Here is a 17,775-nt window from a genome sequence, read left to right as displayed (position 1 = left end):
GCTGCTGGCAAGAAACGAAAGAGTAGCGCATCTAAAGCCGGCGCCACACGATGCTACGAACACCCCCGAATATTGGACGCTCGTTGGTTTGACGCATCGTGTAGTCGATGGACGAACTATGAGCCTCCAATGTCGAGCGTCGAATATTCGCGTTTGAAGGTAATCCGTTCGTTGTGGATTACCTTCCAACGCGAGTGGCACGAGTCAAAGGATTTTTGCCATTCGTTGATTCGACGCTCGATGACATTCGATACACCGCTACACGATTCGTCCGAATCTTTGATCTTTGACAGATTTATCTTTGACAGATTGGTTTGTTTACAAGTTTTAGATGAAGTAACTATGAAATTGATTTATATATTCGACAAAATATTGCAGTTTAATAATGTGTATTTCAAGCAATTTTAATTTACAGCCCGATATCAGTACAATTGCTACGGCAGCAATTTTAATACTTACATCGTCATCCAGTTTCCTAACGTTTTTGATGGTTAATAAAAACAATAAACATTCGATCCAAATACTCGCCGATTGTTTGGACCGATTGCATTGAAGCGAACATTCACTTCATCGTGTAGCAGCACATTCGTCACAATATTTGTCGATTCATTGAGTCAAATGTTTGAGTCCAACATTCGAGTGAAACGTTGGACGAATCGTGTAGCGCCCGCATAACGAACAGTGATTGGACATGAGTCGGGAGAAGGTGCGAATATTTGCATCCTATGATGAATTCTCGCTTAACTTTTGAAAAGGTCCTATTTAACAAAAGTAAATTTGTCGAGTTAATGGATGCACGCTATTAGTTTTCGATCATTGAATGCATTACAAAAACAATCGTTCGTGTATCTATCTTCTTCATCTTTTTATCGCCGATACAAAAAACAGGAAGTGGGTTATATCTATGGTATAACCGCAAGGGTGACGTAGGACTATCGTTGATTTAGAGATCATTTGTATGAAGTTGAATCTGAATTCATTCTGAATGAATGAATATTTGGAGAACTTCGAAAACGAGAGCGTTACGTTGGAGGCACAAGGTTTTATGCATCCAATATTGGATACGGAAATATCCTACTAATGGGGAAGAATAATCTTCAGAAGATATCCTGTTGATTGCGATTGATTGAAAAATCACAAAACCTAATGTATTTGGTCACAGTGTTACATGGATAGAAAACATTAAAATAAACTCTTTCATATGAATGTAATTTTAAATTCCCAGAGGAACTGGCAGATTATTTTCAGTAACGATTAAATATTTCCACATTTTCCTCGATACTGGAAGCCCACCAGTGGTTAATGCTAACTCGATAACCATCTGTTAATAGCACTTGATTGAAACATATTTGGTCACAGTGTTACATGGATAGAAAACATTCAAATAAACTCTTTCACACGAATGTATTTTTAAATTCCTAGAGGAACTGGCAGATTATTTTCCGGTTCTTTCTCGATCCAAACGGAAAGAATTCCGTGCGTGTATGTGTGTGTGTGTAGCGGCTGCTTCGAGATCTTCCCGGGGAACCGTTTGTAGCATCACTCTCCTCCTGATGGATTCCCTTCTGGCCTAAGGTGCACAAACAGGCTCTTGGTGACACCGTTCATCCGCGCTTTCATGATAAATGAAGAGCTTCACCACAACAGCGACAACATGCTCCAATCGCTGTTCAATTAGAACTGAGTGGATTTCCGAGCGGCGCTCGCTTATATACCGATTGGTGATTTCAATAGCATGTTTTGAAAGCAAATTTAATACTATTGAAACAAGTTTTTGGATCAAAAAGTAACAAGTATATAACGCGTAGACATTTTATCTTTCGAATGAAGTGTTTATCATACCATTTCGTTCAGTTGTTTAGGAGCTATTAACACTCAAAATCTCGGTCTCCGGCGTAACGCTTTCGTTTTCGAAACTTTGATTTTACACCCCGGTATAGAAATGAAAGACGTAGTCCTACGTCAAAATATCCAATGTGCAGATTCGTATTTTAAGCACTCGGCTGTTATTTCAGACGCCACTTTCCACCGACGCTCGAAACGTCCGAAGTAGCAAAGCAGTCAAAACAACACGAAGTCGTACTTTGGTCGTTTTGAGTTTTTGTTTCTTACGGGCGTTGTTAGCGATTTCAGTGTAATTCAACGAGTGAGTAATAACAATAATCTGTCTTTAGATCGAAATGCTGATATTTGGATTGCTGTTTAGTAGTTAGTTTCAGATTCTCATCGTGCAACGTAATATGTCCAATGTGCAAACGCGGCAGTCAAAACGTCCAATGTAACATTTTTCGTTCCTAGGCTTCAAATTTAAGCTCAAATCACAGAACAACAGTTATGTTTCGTTTTTCAGAGTTATTCTTGACTGCTAGTGGAGAAAGTAATGATAGAGATCGATACCTTTCAAGACAATTCGCGGATTAATGTTCGGGTCTTCAACTTCGTTTTTCTCGAGTTGACGAAAATGTTACATTGGACCTTTTCAAAAGTTACGCGAGAATTGTTTGTTTTTTTTTTGCAGTGCAGTGCATTGCCACGATATGATCAATTCTGTGATGTGTAAATACCTAATGTTATCCCGTATAAGGATTGCTATTCTTGGTGCAGTTTGTGGCCCTCATTCTCGAATACACTTCACGGTGGATACGAAATAAACGGCACGCCATTGAACTACGTTTTATGAGTTAGTGAAGTGTCGAAGATAATAATGAGCACTTTTCAAATAAAAAATCATTAATGAAAATTAACTTCTTCGTATCAAACTGGTATTCAATGTGAGTTGAAAACATTGTTTTCTTCATGTGATATAATAATCTCATACAAAAATTTCATCTGAAATTTTGAAAATTTATCATTATATTATCAAATTATCTTCAGATGAAATTTTTGTATGAGATTATTATATCACAAGAAGAAAACAAAAGTTTTCCACTCACATTGAATACCAGTTTGATACGAAGAGGTTAATTTTCATTAATGATTTTTTATTTGAAAAGTGCTCATTCTGCCTGAAAACTCATCATTATCTTCGACACTTCACTAACTCGTAAAACGTAGTTCAATGGCGTGCCGTTTATTTCGTTTCCACCGTGAAGTGTATTCGAGAATCAGGCCCATAGAGATGACTACATTTTTGTGTAGATTCCTCGAATACTAGCATTATTAAAGCATTGTGGCTCTCGGATAAGAGCCACATCCATAATTTCGTGAATGAATCCTGCTTATTCCCTTGACGTGATGATGGTTCACCTGAATAAACTTCGTTTTATCCACTATTTTGTTCGTCTCCGTCGTGGGTGACACCCTGGAACTCCATAGGTTCCGTTATCGGCGGATATTGAATGGAACCCCTATTTACAGCTACAGCTATTAAAACCATCCATACTCTTAAAACCATAATGACCATTACTTTGCACGGTGAACAACGAGAGATGGCTACAGTAACGGAATGACGTTACCATAGATTGTCATTAGATGAGATTTGAAGTCTTGTCTTCTGTTATCGATTCGGGTATGAAATAGGAGTCATAAAGTGAGGTAAGCTACCCAATAAAGGGTGTCCCACATCGAATTTCGGGCCTGATCACGAACGTCACTTCACGGTGAAAACGAAACGATTTGTACGCTAGGTTATATGCACTTCATCTCGTTTTCACCGTGAAGTGGCGTTCGTAATCAGGTCCTGCATCACGGAAAATCGTTGTAGAAAATTACCTATTGGGCATTTTCTTTTGAAAATTTGGATAGAAGTAGTTTAGAGTGTATTGTTTATATTGTATTTTTATCGCTGTCAGTTTTTCGAACATTGTAAAAAAAGTCACAAGAGAGTTGTGTCCGAGACACTACCGCATTGTTGACGTAGGATTCCGGTAGGCTATCTGTTGATTTTGAATATGTTTGAAGAATAAAGAATTACATTGAACTCTTCGATAATGATTTGGTCTTAATGTCTCTGTTAGGGGACACATTTCGGTGGGAACAAAAGCCCCTACTCTCATGTATTTGCAATTAGAGACGTTGGTTAATCGTTCGATTAATTCAAATAATCGAATATCTGTAATTTTGTATCGAATAATGAAAAATTAAAATATGAATACATCGAATAATTACACAAACTCTTTACAGATACACGGGCCAAAGGTTGTGCAGTCCACTGATCATTCAACAAGAGCCAAAGGTTGTACCGCTCATGACAACTCTACACGAGCTGATGATTGCGCTGGCTAGTGACCATTCTATCCTGGATTCCTTGAGTCGAGAAAACGCACCACGCTAGATATGGGGTACAGACTAGGGGGCGTTGCTGATTAATGGTCAACTGCATCCCAATAGGAAGTAACCCGTGTCGAGCACACGTACAGAGCATTGGAGACAGCAACTTCACAATTACGAAAACACTTGTAATACTAACCTCGAGCCAACCGCGAGTAATCGGTTACATATTACTAACATATTTATAAGGCAAACATTGTCGAAATATTGAACTCCCGGCCCCGTCAGGTTGACGCCATATGAGCCTTAATAAAAATATATATTTTAGATAAAAAAAATATCACAGTAATCGCAATTAATGAAAAAGGGAACCATTTTTTCAAAAAAAAAGTGCAAAATTTGTTTGACCGTCATGGTGTTTTGTCGAAATTCATCGAATATGCTAAACCATTTACGGTTGAAGCATAAGAACAAAATCCCTGGTGATGGAGGAGACTGAGAAGAAGAATCCAGCGTCTGCAGGGTTAAAAGGCGGAATTGAAGAAGGAGAAGGAATTGATTCTAGAAGTAAACTTCTTTTGAGCAGAAATTTTCAAACAAATCTGCTATATCAATAACATTCGAAGAACAGGTAATTTTGAACAAAAAAAATTGTATGTTGATGCAATGAAAATATTGTGCATCATTTTCATGGTGTGCTCTTTTTTCAATCATCCGCAAAAAATCATGAAATGGTAAATTTATTGATATACTGATTAATATACATTAATATACAAAAATCATTATTCTGCATCATGTTTATTTTAAAATTATATTTAATATAACTGTAAGTGTTACTTTTTTATTATAAATGTCTGTTCATTTTGATTACAAGAAATAAATATTCACTCGATCAATCGAATACTGAAAGACTATTATTCGAATGAATCGAATATTTGAAAACCGCCCCATGGTTAATCGATAATCGAATAAACGAGAAATTTAGACATCTCTATTTGCAATGCAGATTTCCCTCATGCAGCTTGGTTTTGATGTCTCTGTTAAGGCCCATTTATACGTTGCTAGTAGCTGACTTGACAATGAGCAGCTACTGACCCGGTGGACTCGCTTGACAATTGGTTGACTCGCCTTGTCCGTTCACATAGTGTGAGCTGCTGGCGAGAAACTAGATACTACGGCACGGGTTTACCTGGGATGCCAGGCGATTTTTCAAATGTCCATCAAATAGTCAGAAACAGCAATCAGGTCCGAATTTGTCAAATGATTGGTCCGAAATCGACTTCTTTATTGGTAGTTTTCATCTTAGGTTTTCAGTTGAATGTATCATTACACAATTTTATAGAGATTACAGAGCAGTGTTGAGAATAACACCTGAACAAGTGGAAAAACTGTTGAATTTAATTGCTCCACAAATACAACGCCAAGATACACTCATGAAGGATGCTGTACCTGCAAGAGTGATAATATAAATGACATTGATATGCCTTTCTTCTGGAATATTGTTCAGATTGTTGTCGATATTTTTTAGAATCTCGAAAGCATCCATAGCTAAGATAATTCCGGAAGTATGTGATGCTTTAAATGATAGTCTAGAAGACTTTTTAAAATTTTATTCACACGCGTCAAAAATTAAAATAATGAATGAAAATGTACTTTTTTAAATCGAATATGTATTCTGTTTCTTAGAACCTTACTTTTTTTCGCAAGTTGTGAGTGAATTTTGAATGAAAATTGTGCCTGATAATGATTCTATATTAGACATTCTCCAGAAAACTATCTCAAAAAGAAAGCGTGCCCCGCCAGCGTGCAAAACAGAATAACAATGATTTCGTTAAGAAACTATGAGGGTTTTATTTGTTTTTCCAATAATTTTCAAGTCTATAAATATCTTCGCATATTTTCAAATATCTTAAAAATAGAGACATTTCTTTACATTTGGCATCCCTGATTCGAACGCTAAATTCTGTTTTTGACGTTTTGAAGCATGCGAGTGCGAGTAAATTCAAAAAACTTTGAAGTAGCTCGCACGCCGGATCACACATGACAATAACTGGCATGATGTGTTCACACGGTGTGAGTAGCTGCACTGCAGTAACTGACTAGACCGACTCGTATGCTTGCTCGCACCGTCTGAACCCGGCTTTAGGGAACACATTTCGGTGGGAACAAAAGCTCTGCCAACTATCATGTATTTGCAATGCCGATTTCCCCCAGGCAGCTTGGTTTTGATGTCTCTGTTAGGGATCCGCCGCATATGTCGTCAATTTCGACCAATCAGAAGTGGGTATCCGTTAGGATAGGGGTTGAGATTTTTTAATTGTTCGATAGTTCGTTTCATGACATATATTATTTTCTTCGATATAAAAAATTGGTATGGAGTGCCGAAATCGATTGACGCAAAAATTTCATCAATCTATCATGAAATGACTGAGCAATAAGCGTTTGAAATTAGACAATTTTCACGATGTGCTCGATTTTCGATTTTCAATTTGTACCCCAATTAGTTCCCGACTCAACTCTTCCATCGGAACAGCTTCTGGAGTTACTGTTCTCCACCTGCCAGCACAAGTTTGATGTTCCGGCGTAAATGAGAAAGCAGAGATTTAAAAGTTTGCCAAGGAACACATGCAAGCGATCTGCTCATGGGCTCAAGTCCCATCGAAAAATACTGGGCTATTATGGTGCAGGTACCACTACGGAAGCACCTCAAGGAGGTCAAATCTAAGGGATACATGATGAAAAAGCGGTTATCTGTACAGAAGATGCTGCAGCCAGACATTGTATAGAACCTTATGAGTGATGCTAAGCGTAAGGTGCGAGCATACGGTTATGGTATTGAAGTTGAATGAAATAAATATGTCAAAAGTTCACTAATGGGCTATATTTTATTGTCTGAATGTTTGAAAAGGATCGGTCAACTAGTCAATTTTCTGCAGCATTTAGATGTGGGACACCCTTTAAAGCTAGCATCTTTCTGTACAGATACCCGTATCTTTGCTATATGTCATCGCTCGCGTTGTCCAAAAAAATTCAAATAACCTTAACAATCTTATTTACGAAATCGACATTCATTTTCTTTGTTGTATGAAAAAAAGCATAAGTTTCTTAAGAAATACATAAGTTATAAATATTTTATTCACAAAACCTTTTCCTCAACTAGCTCTCAGTCAATTTTATAATTATAGCTCACATCATAGTTGCTGATTAACACTTGCAGAATCAATATGTTGGAGAAGAAAAACACAATACTCTGGATCCAGATAAACTCAAACGTGTTCCAACCCTTGTATTCGAGCAGATAGGCCGGCAGCAGCCAGCCACCCTGGGAGATACACCACATGACGGGAATGAAAACCGCCTTTCGTATGCCAATGTTCTTGAAGTTCTTCACGCTGAGTGGCAGCAACGATAGGAACCACACAAAGTACTGCGACGTGACCACCGGATTGTAGGTAACCATCACAAACGCGATGGTAAACAGCGAAAAGCCTAAGGTTTGGCGATGTTTGCCATAGCGGACGGTCAGCATCACGATCAGGATCAGTTGGGGTAGGAATGTGAAGATTTTCTCCAGCAGGGAAACTGAGTGGTTAGAGCTTAGGTATTGTAGGTAGAAGTAAAGGGAGAAATTGTGACGGGTATCCTTGCGGACAAGGTGATACAGAATAGACTCGTAGATAAACTGATATCCGTAGAGGAAATAAAAGAAGGCTGTTGATGCTGCGAGTGCCACAATGGTTCCAACAGCTAGCGCGAGTTGCTGTATGTTCGGCTTGAAGAGTGCTCGTACATAATCCTTGACTGTATCCAGAGGTTTATCATAAGTGGCCAAAAAGAAGGCTAAACAGAATCCGACTGGGTAGAGGCGAAAATGGATCGACAGACCGAGGAAAACTCCGGCCAGAAAGTATTGAACTATGGTTTGTTGATTCCTGAGCATGAAATACAGAGCAATCAGCACAAGCGAGCAAGAAACGCAGTCTCCGTTTCCTCTGGTTGCAATAACCATCGTAAGTGGATTGTACAGCCAAAAATAGGCGCTCAGTTCGGTCATCCGTATGTATTTTGGTGGTAGCGATTCATTGTTGCTGTTCAGGATCTCGTTTTTCCGTTTGATAAGATATTTGTTACGATTGTTTAGGGATTCCAGTTTCAGTAACTTTTTTTCTATTGATATTTTGTTTCCTCGGTAGCAATCTAGTAGAATCCATTTGATCAGAACTCCAATCAACAAATCAAACAAAGAGAAGATAAATTTCCCGAAACTTTGGTGAATCAATAAATTTGGTAGGACCAAGTACGCTAGTAGAGGGGTATACCGATAGGTATGCCTTTTGAATGGTGAGTTCAAATTTAATACATGACTAGCTCCGTCTGTGACTACACGATAGTCGACATCAGTGTATTGGACATCTGAGAGACTGTCCTGTACTTCTCCGTAGTATACGAGAAATATCCGTATAGCAATGCTGATTATTAGGTGCTTCTTGAAGGACATCATGGTTGAAGTCGTCGACTCTAAAATGAAATGTGCGAATTTCAACTTCTATTAAAATGAAATAAAATAGATCAAGAGACTCACTATTTAATGATTATATTTCTCCGATGTGTAACATTAGTAAAAACTACCTATAATGTAAATTGATTAGTAGAACCTCACACATTCGCTACCTGTTCATTACACTGTTCATGTTTGGAAAGAGTCATAATTTTGTCTTCATTTCACTAGCTGCTTTTTGCAAACACTCTTTGAATAACTGAAACTCTTTCTCACACATCTTGTGGGAAACGTTTAGATCCGTGGTTACACAAGCGGCATAAGCAGCAGCAGGAACCGAACACTTGGCCAACAAAGCAGGATAATTTTTCAACCTCTGGTTAGCCTTCTTCACCGATTCCATCCTTCCACCCAAATTCGTTCTCTACTTAGGACCAATTCGTATCGAACGAAGCTCTCTGCTAGCAGGCCTTTGTTCCGCCAGGAACGCGTCGTAAAGGGGTTTCGAGAAAAAGACCAACAGCGCAGATGAGATGAAGATGCTTGTGAACAGTCGGGGGTTGCGTTGAATCCAGTTACGCTTGGGGGCAATAACTCGTCGGCGCGGATCGTAGTTCATTGCCAGTATATTTATCTATTTGTTCAGTTATGTATATGTATCTATTTGTTCAGTTTTTCTTTCCTTTCTCGATCGGCGGCAGCCTGATCCAGAGAATAATCACGGTCCAGTTTGATACCGGAGCAACAGAGCGATACTTTGTGCCACTTCAAACAACACTGGCGCATGTCCTCCAACACTCCATAGCATCGGGTTTCGTCAAAATTGTGTTCTGTTGGATACAGGACGGAAAGGTTAAGTAAAATAATTCTCAAGCAATACTTTTAATACCGATGAAGAAAAGAACAGAAAGAAATTGTTGTAGTGAATTCATAGGAATAATAATCCCGAGCCTACTTCCAGTGCAGACATTCCTTCATCGTCGCAGGATTGCCTATATAAATTCGTACTGCAATGCTCGGAATCTTACCAGCTGAGCTGATTTAGGTTAGGTTATATAATATTTTCAAAACACATCTCAAATTCACATAATTGTCCGATAGTTTTACCTTTCAGACAAGTCTGGATCCGACAGGCTGATACTTTGCAAGGATCCTTCGATCTGTTACTAGACATTCAACGTAGAAGATCCATTCGAAATAAATAGGAAGGTATCGCGAAACTCCGGCCGGTTTCACTAGAATGTGTTCCACCGTAATAAGCGCGCAGTCGTTGATATTTAGTTTAAAGTGGAGCTTTTCAACAAACTAATATTCGACTCTCCGTTCTATGGTTGCAGAGAAAAGCCTTTTATTTTTCTACCGAAAAAAACACTGATATTCTGATTTATTGTGACGAGAATTGAAAATATTATAAAGTTGAGGAGCAAAACATTCGTAGTGACAGTGATGGAAATGTTTCATGCAATATTTCACGTTGTTAAAACCAAAGACAATCACATAGATATTTGTCTTCAGTAAAGTGTTATTATTCAACTTTATTTCGGAATAAGATCGGGTTTGAAATTCGTTTTCGACGTTTCGTGCAATTAAATGAACGGAATCCTCAACGATAACAATCGTATGCTCGACCTATGCTTCATCAATTCAGAAATGGTCCACAACATAACAGTGATCAAAGCTCCTTCCACTTTAGTGAAAACACTCTTATACTCGCGCAGAGGTCTGTGAGACCGAGAAATCAATAATTCATTCATTTCTCAGAAAATATCAATATTACGACTTTGCGATTCTCTCTAACTTTGTTATTCGTTGTTCGTCATCGTTTAACGTACCGCATGTGTTGATACAAAGAGGACGTGTGCCACTTTTTTAACGTTTCTGGTTACACACCGACACGAGTATAGGTGAAACTTTTTTGGACAAGTACCCTTTATTTTATTTTAGAGTATTGTCCAATAAAATGTATAAATTAGTGCTAGTGGCGTGGAATATTTATTGAATATAATGCATAAGATCATTACCGGACTATTTTTATTTGATTTAAACGTTTTTTGTCACCGGGTTGAACGGATTTATATATTATTTGTTGTTATATTCATACGTTTAACAGAAAAATACAAATGTTTGACTTTCGTATAGTTATCCGCTAAATACAATGGTCATACATATATACAATTATGAATGAGATGCACTTGTGGAAGATTTGTAAACTGTAAACTAAAAACTAATCGGTGTCTTATGGTCATTTTTATAGTTACAGCTTCGGGGATATTTTTTTATAATATATGGATTGAACAATATCGACAAGAAAACAAGTCGCAGGATGTTCTTAGAAATCCTTTTATATTATCTTTTTGCGCCCCATGAAAAAAACATTTTTAATTTTAAGTTCACCAAGAACACAGAGAACAAAGGGCTTGATTCTCGAATACACTTCACGGTGGAAACGAAATAAACGACACGCCATTGAACTACGTTTTACGAGTTAGTGAAGTGTCGAAGATAATTATGAGTTTTCAGGCAGAATGAGCACTTTTCAAATAAAAAATCATTAATGAAAATTAACTTCTTCGTATAAAACTGGTATTCAATGTGAGTGGAAAACTGTGTTTTCATCATGTGATATAATAATCTCATACAAAAATTTCATCTGAAGATAATTTGATATTATAATGATAAGTTTAGTGGGAAACTAATCTCGTATCCAGATGTCGATACCGTACCGTTGTCATCGCGGATACGTTTCATTTCGTTTCCACCGTGAAGTGTATTCGAGAATCAGGCCCAAAGAATATTAGAAATATGAAAACTTGAAATTCCAGAACCTTTATCATCTTGTAACTATCTAGAAGGTCGTTATACATTCTTATTTTCGAAAATACACCCAAAAACACGCTACAACTGCATGAAAAGTATGAAATATGTTTGTCTCGAGCATGCAGTTATGGTAATTTCTGATTTTCACCCCAAAGGAAACCACAATCGATTAATATGTTTCTATGTTATTTCCTAGCTTTTTATGCTTTCATGAATTATATTCAGTTGAATACCTTTGATTAATAACAGAAAAAAAGTCGAATTTCGAGATTTGTGTTGGAGTATCGAAAATTACACTTTTTTGAGGAGGCACTATTAAAACTGAATAAAGACGAAGAAATATATTTTCTAGAGTTTTTTTTCATTCAATTATACCCTCTTCTTCAAATGAAGCCAATAAAACCTAGAAAATATGCAATAGCAACATTACAGAGAATTTCAACTTTCGGTCTGTGACACCGTGCGCGAGTATACGTGTTATGATTTTGCACGCGAGTACAGGAGGGTTGAGATATATTATCATCACCCTGCGCTTCTTGTTTAATTGCTTGAATCGTCACCACTCGTTTATGTTGGAACGATCGAGTCAACTTACTACGATTATCGTAAAGCTAATTTTTCTTCAATTAATCGTTTCTTCACAAGTATCAACTGGGATAACATTCTTAATGACTGCGATATCGAGATAGCCAAGCAATTTTTATCTAATGTTATCCTCTATGCTATCGATTGATTTGTTCCTAAAAGGCCTGACATTTTTGTCATCCGCCAATCTTTTGGAACGTTTGAATAGCGAAAAATCATGACATAGGCGTCGCAAAACTCCAACGCATTGGATTAGTTAGTAGTTTTCTTTTGAACTGGTTACAGTTATATCTTACTGACTGTGTGATGTCAGTGAAAATTGGCGACACCGTTTCATCTTATTTTCGGGTGGCAATAATTTTTGTGTAAAGTGTCATAAGCTTGTACATGCGGACGGTTTTGAATTGTTCTACACAGTCAATAGTGACGATGATGCGATATTTCTTCAGCAACAACTCGATGTTTTTGCTGAATGGTGCGAAACAAATAGAATGGTTTTAAATCCGGTAAAGTGTTCAGACAAATCGTTCAAGCGGAAACAATCGCCCGTAATTTTTTCGTATAACATACACAACATTTCTTTGAACCGTCTTATGACTATCAAGGATCTTGGTATCGTCCTAATAACCAAGCTGTTCAAAGACCCATATTGTATCAAAGCTCTCTATTGTGCTCTAGTGCGGTCTACTCTTGAATATGCGTGCACAGTATGGTCTCCCGACTACCAAAATAGTGTCCATCGAATTGAGGCGATCCAGCAAAAATTCGTCCGATTCGCTCTACGTAATTTGCCCTGGAGTGACCTTTTGAATCTATCAAGCTATGAGGATCGTTGTAAATTGATCGGACTCGATTTGCTGAGCTTACGGAGAGATGCAGCGAAGGCAACCTTCATATCAGATTTGGTTTCCTCGAAAATTGATTGTGATGATCTTCTCCAATTTTAACATACGCCTCCGTAACCTGCAATTTCATACATTTCTCTGTCTCCCTCACTCTCGCACAAATTACGGTTATAACGAACCTGTATCGAGTATGTATGTGTTTTTAATCGTGTGGCATGTCCAGTTCTGGCAACACGGGCATCGTCAGTTTAGCCAAGACGCTAATATCAATGTATAATAGGTGAAGCAACATCATCACTTCAATAAGAAGGGGATTACGGTTTGTGGAGCGGGGGTTGTTTGTTTTGTTATTGCTAGGATACGCCATTTTTGCATTTTCACATGCGAGAGTAGTGGAAATGAGAATGAAATTCCACAAAATCATCCCTTCTTTTTCACATAAATTCGCGAATGCCGAACATATTAGGCAATGTTCGAATAAGCGTCGTAGCAGTTTGTAGATAGCCGCCGGAAGCGTTCTGATGTTGTTTGTAAACAATACCGACAGCAATTCCTATATGGCTGAAAGTGCATTTCATATGATTGTTTCACCTGGTATATATAGAGGCGCCTTGAGTTTAGCGATCAAGTGGGCTGGGCACTTGGCACATTTTTCGCCATCTTATCAGCAGACAGTCACCGTTCGGTTTCGAGCGGTCTCCGATTATCCCGCGGACGCTCAGGGACATACAATGATGAATAAATGAAATAAAATTAAAAGTCATTTAGCATCGAATTTTTTTTAAACCTCCGATTTCCGGTGATTTTTCGGTTTTTCCAAAAACATAAATTTTAACGTCTGCGATGAAGTCCGATTGAGCTAATATTTTGTATTGGGTATTTTATCGTGTAAATCAACATTTCGCAAGATGTTCTATATGATTCATCGAGATGATCATTTTCATCGAAAAAGCGATTCGAGCGAATGTCGATTTTTGACATTTTTTTTTCTCGAGTTGATAGTAGAGCTCGACGTTTCATGCAATTTTAAGACATTTGGCATCAAAAAAAATTTCTCCAAGAACTCCATTTTCATGTAGGCGTAGTTATTCTATAATAACTCAAAAATATGGTCCACTGAGCGCCCATTTACATGCATTAGTACATTACATTTACATTACATTGAATGTGAATTTGTATGTAACTTCCTCAGATAGATGCAATTTACAACCAAAAAGTATTTTACAATTGAAGAACTTATTTATTTGCAGAAAAGCTACAGAAATGAATTATTTTAAAACGTGACCCTTTTGGGTTTCTTGCGCGATAGTCTTGGGTGGTAACTATAAAATGGATGGATCAAAAACATTTTCCAGGTGAAGCTTCTGGATGTTTCTCCGTTTGTTGCACGACTGGATAGTTGCATAAATCGTCATGATGTTTTTATTAGAATTTCTCCAGCGATTCTCCAAGCGAATCGATTCTCATGCTTCTTGATGACGGATGGCGAACGATCTCATGGAGTTTCCACGGTATAACTCCTTATTTTCTGAAGCTAAGATTATAGAACTCTTAAGAGAAGCCATGAATACCATCTCCATATCAAAGTATTTAAGCGTCTTGTTAGAACTCCGGGTTCGATTCCCGTTCTGACCGGAGGATTTTTCGTCAAAGAAATTTCTTCCGAATTGCACTGTGGTTACGCGTATTCTAGAGCTTGCCACTCTCAAATCTTAACTAAGCACTACTAATACAAATGACACAAGTAATACCTCCATTGAGAAGGCCAAAGTTTCACTGGGAACGCTAGTGCCATCCAAGCGGAGCTCCGCAATTGCAGAACAAATGTTCCGAGGTTTCGTTTTCGGCATTAAAAAAGCGACAAATATCCACCCTCATTCTTGTTTTCGAACGAATAGAAAACATTCGAAATTATGTCCCATTTGTATTCTTGTTTTCGTACGAATCAAATCCATTCACTTGAACTTTCGAAAATTGAACAATTTGAATGAAACGCTTATTCTAGTTTCCGTACGAATACGTTTTTTCATTTGCCTTTCAAACGTAACTTTTTTCTTGCGAATCCTGTTCGTTTGTTACATCAGTTTTCACGTTTTTCGGATAATACGAGCACAAGTCGTGTTGGTTCTACTGCACAATTTATTATAGAATGAAATGAGTCATTGAGAATTATGAATATGAGCCATGAAAATGATTAATATTACATTTCGTTTCATTCTTGTGATGCCGGTAATGTCAGTAAGTCCTCGAATGATAATCGCTGTCATCTTCATATTAGGCTGTCAAAAAAGTCCTGCGGTATTTTTTTTGAATTTTCATTTGTTCATAAAATTAGTTACAATCATCTGTTTTAAGTCAAATATGCGCCGTTTTGTTCGATGACTTGTTCCCAACGAGATGTCAACTTCATAATACCCCTGTAATAGAAGCTCGCTTCCTTATTGGCAAAAAACTCGGATAGACAATTTTCAAAGGCCTCTTTTGTGGCTAACTTCTGACTACCTAGCTCGTTCGCCATGGAAAAAAACAGGTGGTAGTCACTTGGTGCAAGGTCCGGACTATACGGCGGATGCAAAAGAACCTCCCATTCGAGCTCCCGGAGCTTCTTGCGCGTCACCTAAGAAGTGTGTGGCCTGGCGTTGTCCTGATGGAAGACAATGCGATCTCTGTTTATCAAAGATGGCCTCTTCTTCATGAGTGCTACCTTCAAGCGGTCCAGTTGTTGGCAGTACAGGTTCGAATTGAGCGTTTGGCCATAGGGAAGCAGCTCATAATAGATTATTCCTTGACAATCCCATCAAACACACAGCAGAACCTTCCTGGCCGTTAATGAGGGCTTGGCCACCGTCTGAGCCGCTTCAGCGGGCTTCGACCACGACCGTTTGCGCTTCACGTTGTCGTAAGTGACCCACTTTTCATCGCCAGTCACCATCCGCTTCAGAAACGGGTCGATTTTGTTGCGATTCAGCAGCGATTCACATGCGTCGATACGGTCAAAGATGTTTTTTGCGTCAATGTGTGTGGCACCCATACATCGAGCTTCTTTGTGAATCCAAGCTTCTTCAAATGGTTAATAACGGATTGATGACTTATCCCCAGCTCTTGGCCGATGCTACGGCTGCTATTATGCCGGTCTTTCTCGGCTAATTCAGCGATTTTGTCGCAATTTTCGACGACAGGCCTTCCGGAGCGTGGCGCATCTTCGACGACCTCTACACCAGAACGAAAACGTTGAAACCATCGTTGTGCGCTGGAAATGGAAACTGTATCGGGTCCATAAACTGCACAAATTTTATTGGCAGCTTGAGATGCATTTTTGCCTTTGTCATAGTAGTACTGTAAAATATGTCGGATTTTCTCTTTATTTTGCTCCATATTTGCAACACTATAACTCACGAACGACTTAACCAAACAAAACACTGTCAAGGACTATATTATAGCGCGCAAAAATACATTTCCAACAAGCTATTAGTATGACTCGATACAATGAATACAACTAGAACTACGCGCTTACAACGACACCTCGCGGAAATACCGCAGGACTTTTTTGACAGCCTAATATTATTGATATCATTTTTCGCTGTACAATTGCAACCCATAAGTAACTCGCAGAATGTTTGTCACCCCATCATATACAGCAGTCATTCGCTAACTGGACTATCTACAATTAAACTTCTCTTTAACAGGATGTGCCTTAACTGGGCTGCAAAGCCGTTATGTATCAATAATAGACGTTAACTTCAATTTGAAGTTTTGCTCTAGCTGTTTTACAGTCCAGTTAGAAAGTAAAATTCGATAATTGGGTTGATTTTCTGGTCCAATTAACGAACGGTCCATGTGTGGGTGACACTTTCATCCTTGTTTTGATGAAACTTTGCATGAAATTTGGGTGATGCGTGAAATCTTGCATCTGATTACTTCAACATGTTTAGGTTCGAAAATGGTCTTGTTCGAGCAGATTCGTGCGAAAACAAGAATGTATTTTTCGAAATTGTTCGAATCAAGTCCGTCGAACGAAAGCCAAAAACGGTCGTAAACAGGAATAAGGGTGATCATTTTGCACTAAACCTATGTTTTTGAGATGGTATTTACTCGGACAGTGTCCTGTTATAAGCCCAGTGGATGTGCTGAAGACTTTCTTTTAAGACTCAGCAATTGTTGAGTAATTTTAATAATCGGCTTGATACATTTTTTTGACTGGTTAAGTTGTACAGCCATCCAGTTGGTCGTCACTTCCCGGCCTTCCCATTTCTTCAGCTCACTCTTCAACAAACAATCAGAAATCCCACAGAATGGTTCTGGACCAGTGAAGGGTGAGCTTGAGCCGCGTCTTGCTAGTTCATCTGCCTGTTCATTTCCCTCTATACCGCAATGACCAGACATCCAATACAGTTACACTCCAGCACCTGTTCTGTTACCCATTTTCGACCCATCGGTATAGAACATGATTGAATCATTACGAACATTGGGACCACCTTCATCCCATACTGAACGAGAAAGCCCAATTACCCTGTATGGGATGTCATAATTAGTGCTAGGTTCCATCCAATCATTGGCTGGTTTGAGGCTGGTCCAATGAGTAAGAGATTCAGGATGCTCAAGTGAAAAGTTTTGTCCCCGTCTAGTATTTTTTTTCTATCTTTTATGCTTTAGAGCGCTTTTCTTAGCCTCTAGCTGAACATGTTGATTCAAAGGTGAAGAATAGCCTCCAATGCCTTTGAGGGCGTGCTTCGCATTGCTCCAGTTATAACAAATTTCCATTATTCCTGCAGGCGAAATTCCACTAGTTAAAGAAAGTATCGTTCAAGAAAAACAAGAACA

General features: G+C 38.4%; 3 protein-coding genes across 3 annotated transcripts; all 3 read right to left on the bottom strand.

Moving 5' to 3' along the window:
* Positions 1-7,310: 7,310 nt before the first annotated feature.
* On the bottom strand, positions 7,311-8,986 carry LOC129765469 (GPI mannosyltransferase 1). The gene is made up of 3 exons (XM_055765829.1): positions 8,892-8,986; positions 8,792-8,838; positions 7,311-8,727 (listed from the first exon to the last, which is right to left on the bottom strand). Exon 3 carries the CDS (start codon positions 8,708-8,710, stop codon positions 7,373-7,375), a length of 1,338 nt encoding a protein of 445 aa, XP_055621804.1. The 5' UTR covers positions 8,711-8,727; positions 8,792-8,838; positions 8,892-8,986; the 3' UTR covers positions 7,311-7,372.
* Positions 8,634-9,245, bottom strand: LOC129765472 (NADH dehydrogenase [ubiquinone] 1 alpha subcomplex assembly factor 8). The gene is made up of 3 exons (XM_055765831.1): positions 8,892-9,245; positions 8,792-8,838; positions 8,634-8,727 (listed from the first exon to the last, which is right to left on the bottom strand). Exon 1 carries the CDS (start codon positions 9,108-9,110, stop codon positions 8,913-8,915), a length of 198 nt encoding a protein of 65 aa, XP_055621806.1. The 5' UTR covers positions 9,111-9,245; the 3' UTR covers positions 8,634-8,727; positions 8,792-8,838; positions 8,892-8,912.
* On the bottom strand, positions 9,225-10,147 carry LOC129765471 (cx9C motif-containing protein 4). Its single transcript, XM_055765830.1, has 2 exons — positions 9,815-10,147; positions 9,225-9,537 (listed from the first exon to the last, which is right to left on the bottom strand). Exons 1-2 carry the CDS (start codon positions 9,879-9,881, stop codon positions 9,368-9,370), a joined length of 237 nt encoding a protein of 78 aa, XP_055621805.1. The 5' UTR covers positions 9,882-10,147; the 3' UTR covers positions 9,225-9,367.
* Between the last annotated feature and the right edge of the window lie 7,628 nt (positions 10,148-17,775).

This window comes from Toxorhynchites rutilus, chromosome 2 (genome assembly GCF_029784135.1).
Source record: "Toxorhynchites rutilus septentrionalis strain SRP chromosome 2, ASM2978413v1, whole genome shotgun sequence".
Lineage (NCBI taxonomy): Eukaryota > Metazoa > Arthropoda > Insecta > Diptera > Culicidae > Toxorhynchites > Toxorhynchites rutilus.
The sequence above is the reverse complement of the archived record's forward strand: the minus strand, read 5'-3'. Positions and strand labels throughout refer to the sequence as shown.

What these genes read in the sequence shown, in the direction of transcription:
- LOC129765471 (XM_055765830.1), bottom strand. Translation starts at nt 9,881, where the DNA reads ATGTCTAGTAACAGATCGAAGGATCCTTGCAAAGTATCAGCCTGTCGG. An exon ending in GATCCAGACTTGTCTGAAAG is followed by an intron (nt 9,538 to 9,814) that starts GTAAAACTATCG and finishes TGTATCCAACAG; the next exon opens with AACACAATTTTGACGAAACC.
- LOC129765472 (XM_055765831.1), bottom strand. Translation starts at nt 9,110, where the DNA reads ATGGAATCGGTGAAGAAGGCTAACCAGAGGTTGAAAAATTATCCTGCT.
- LOC129765469 (XM_055765829.1), bottom strand. Translation starts at nt 8,710, where the DNA reads ATGATGTCCTTCAAGAAGCACCTAATAATCAGCATTGCTATACGGATA.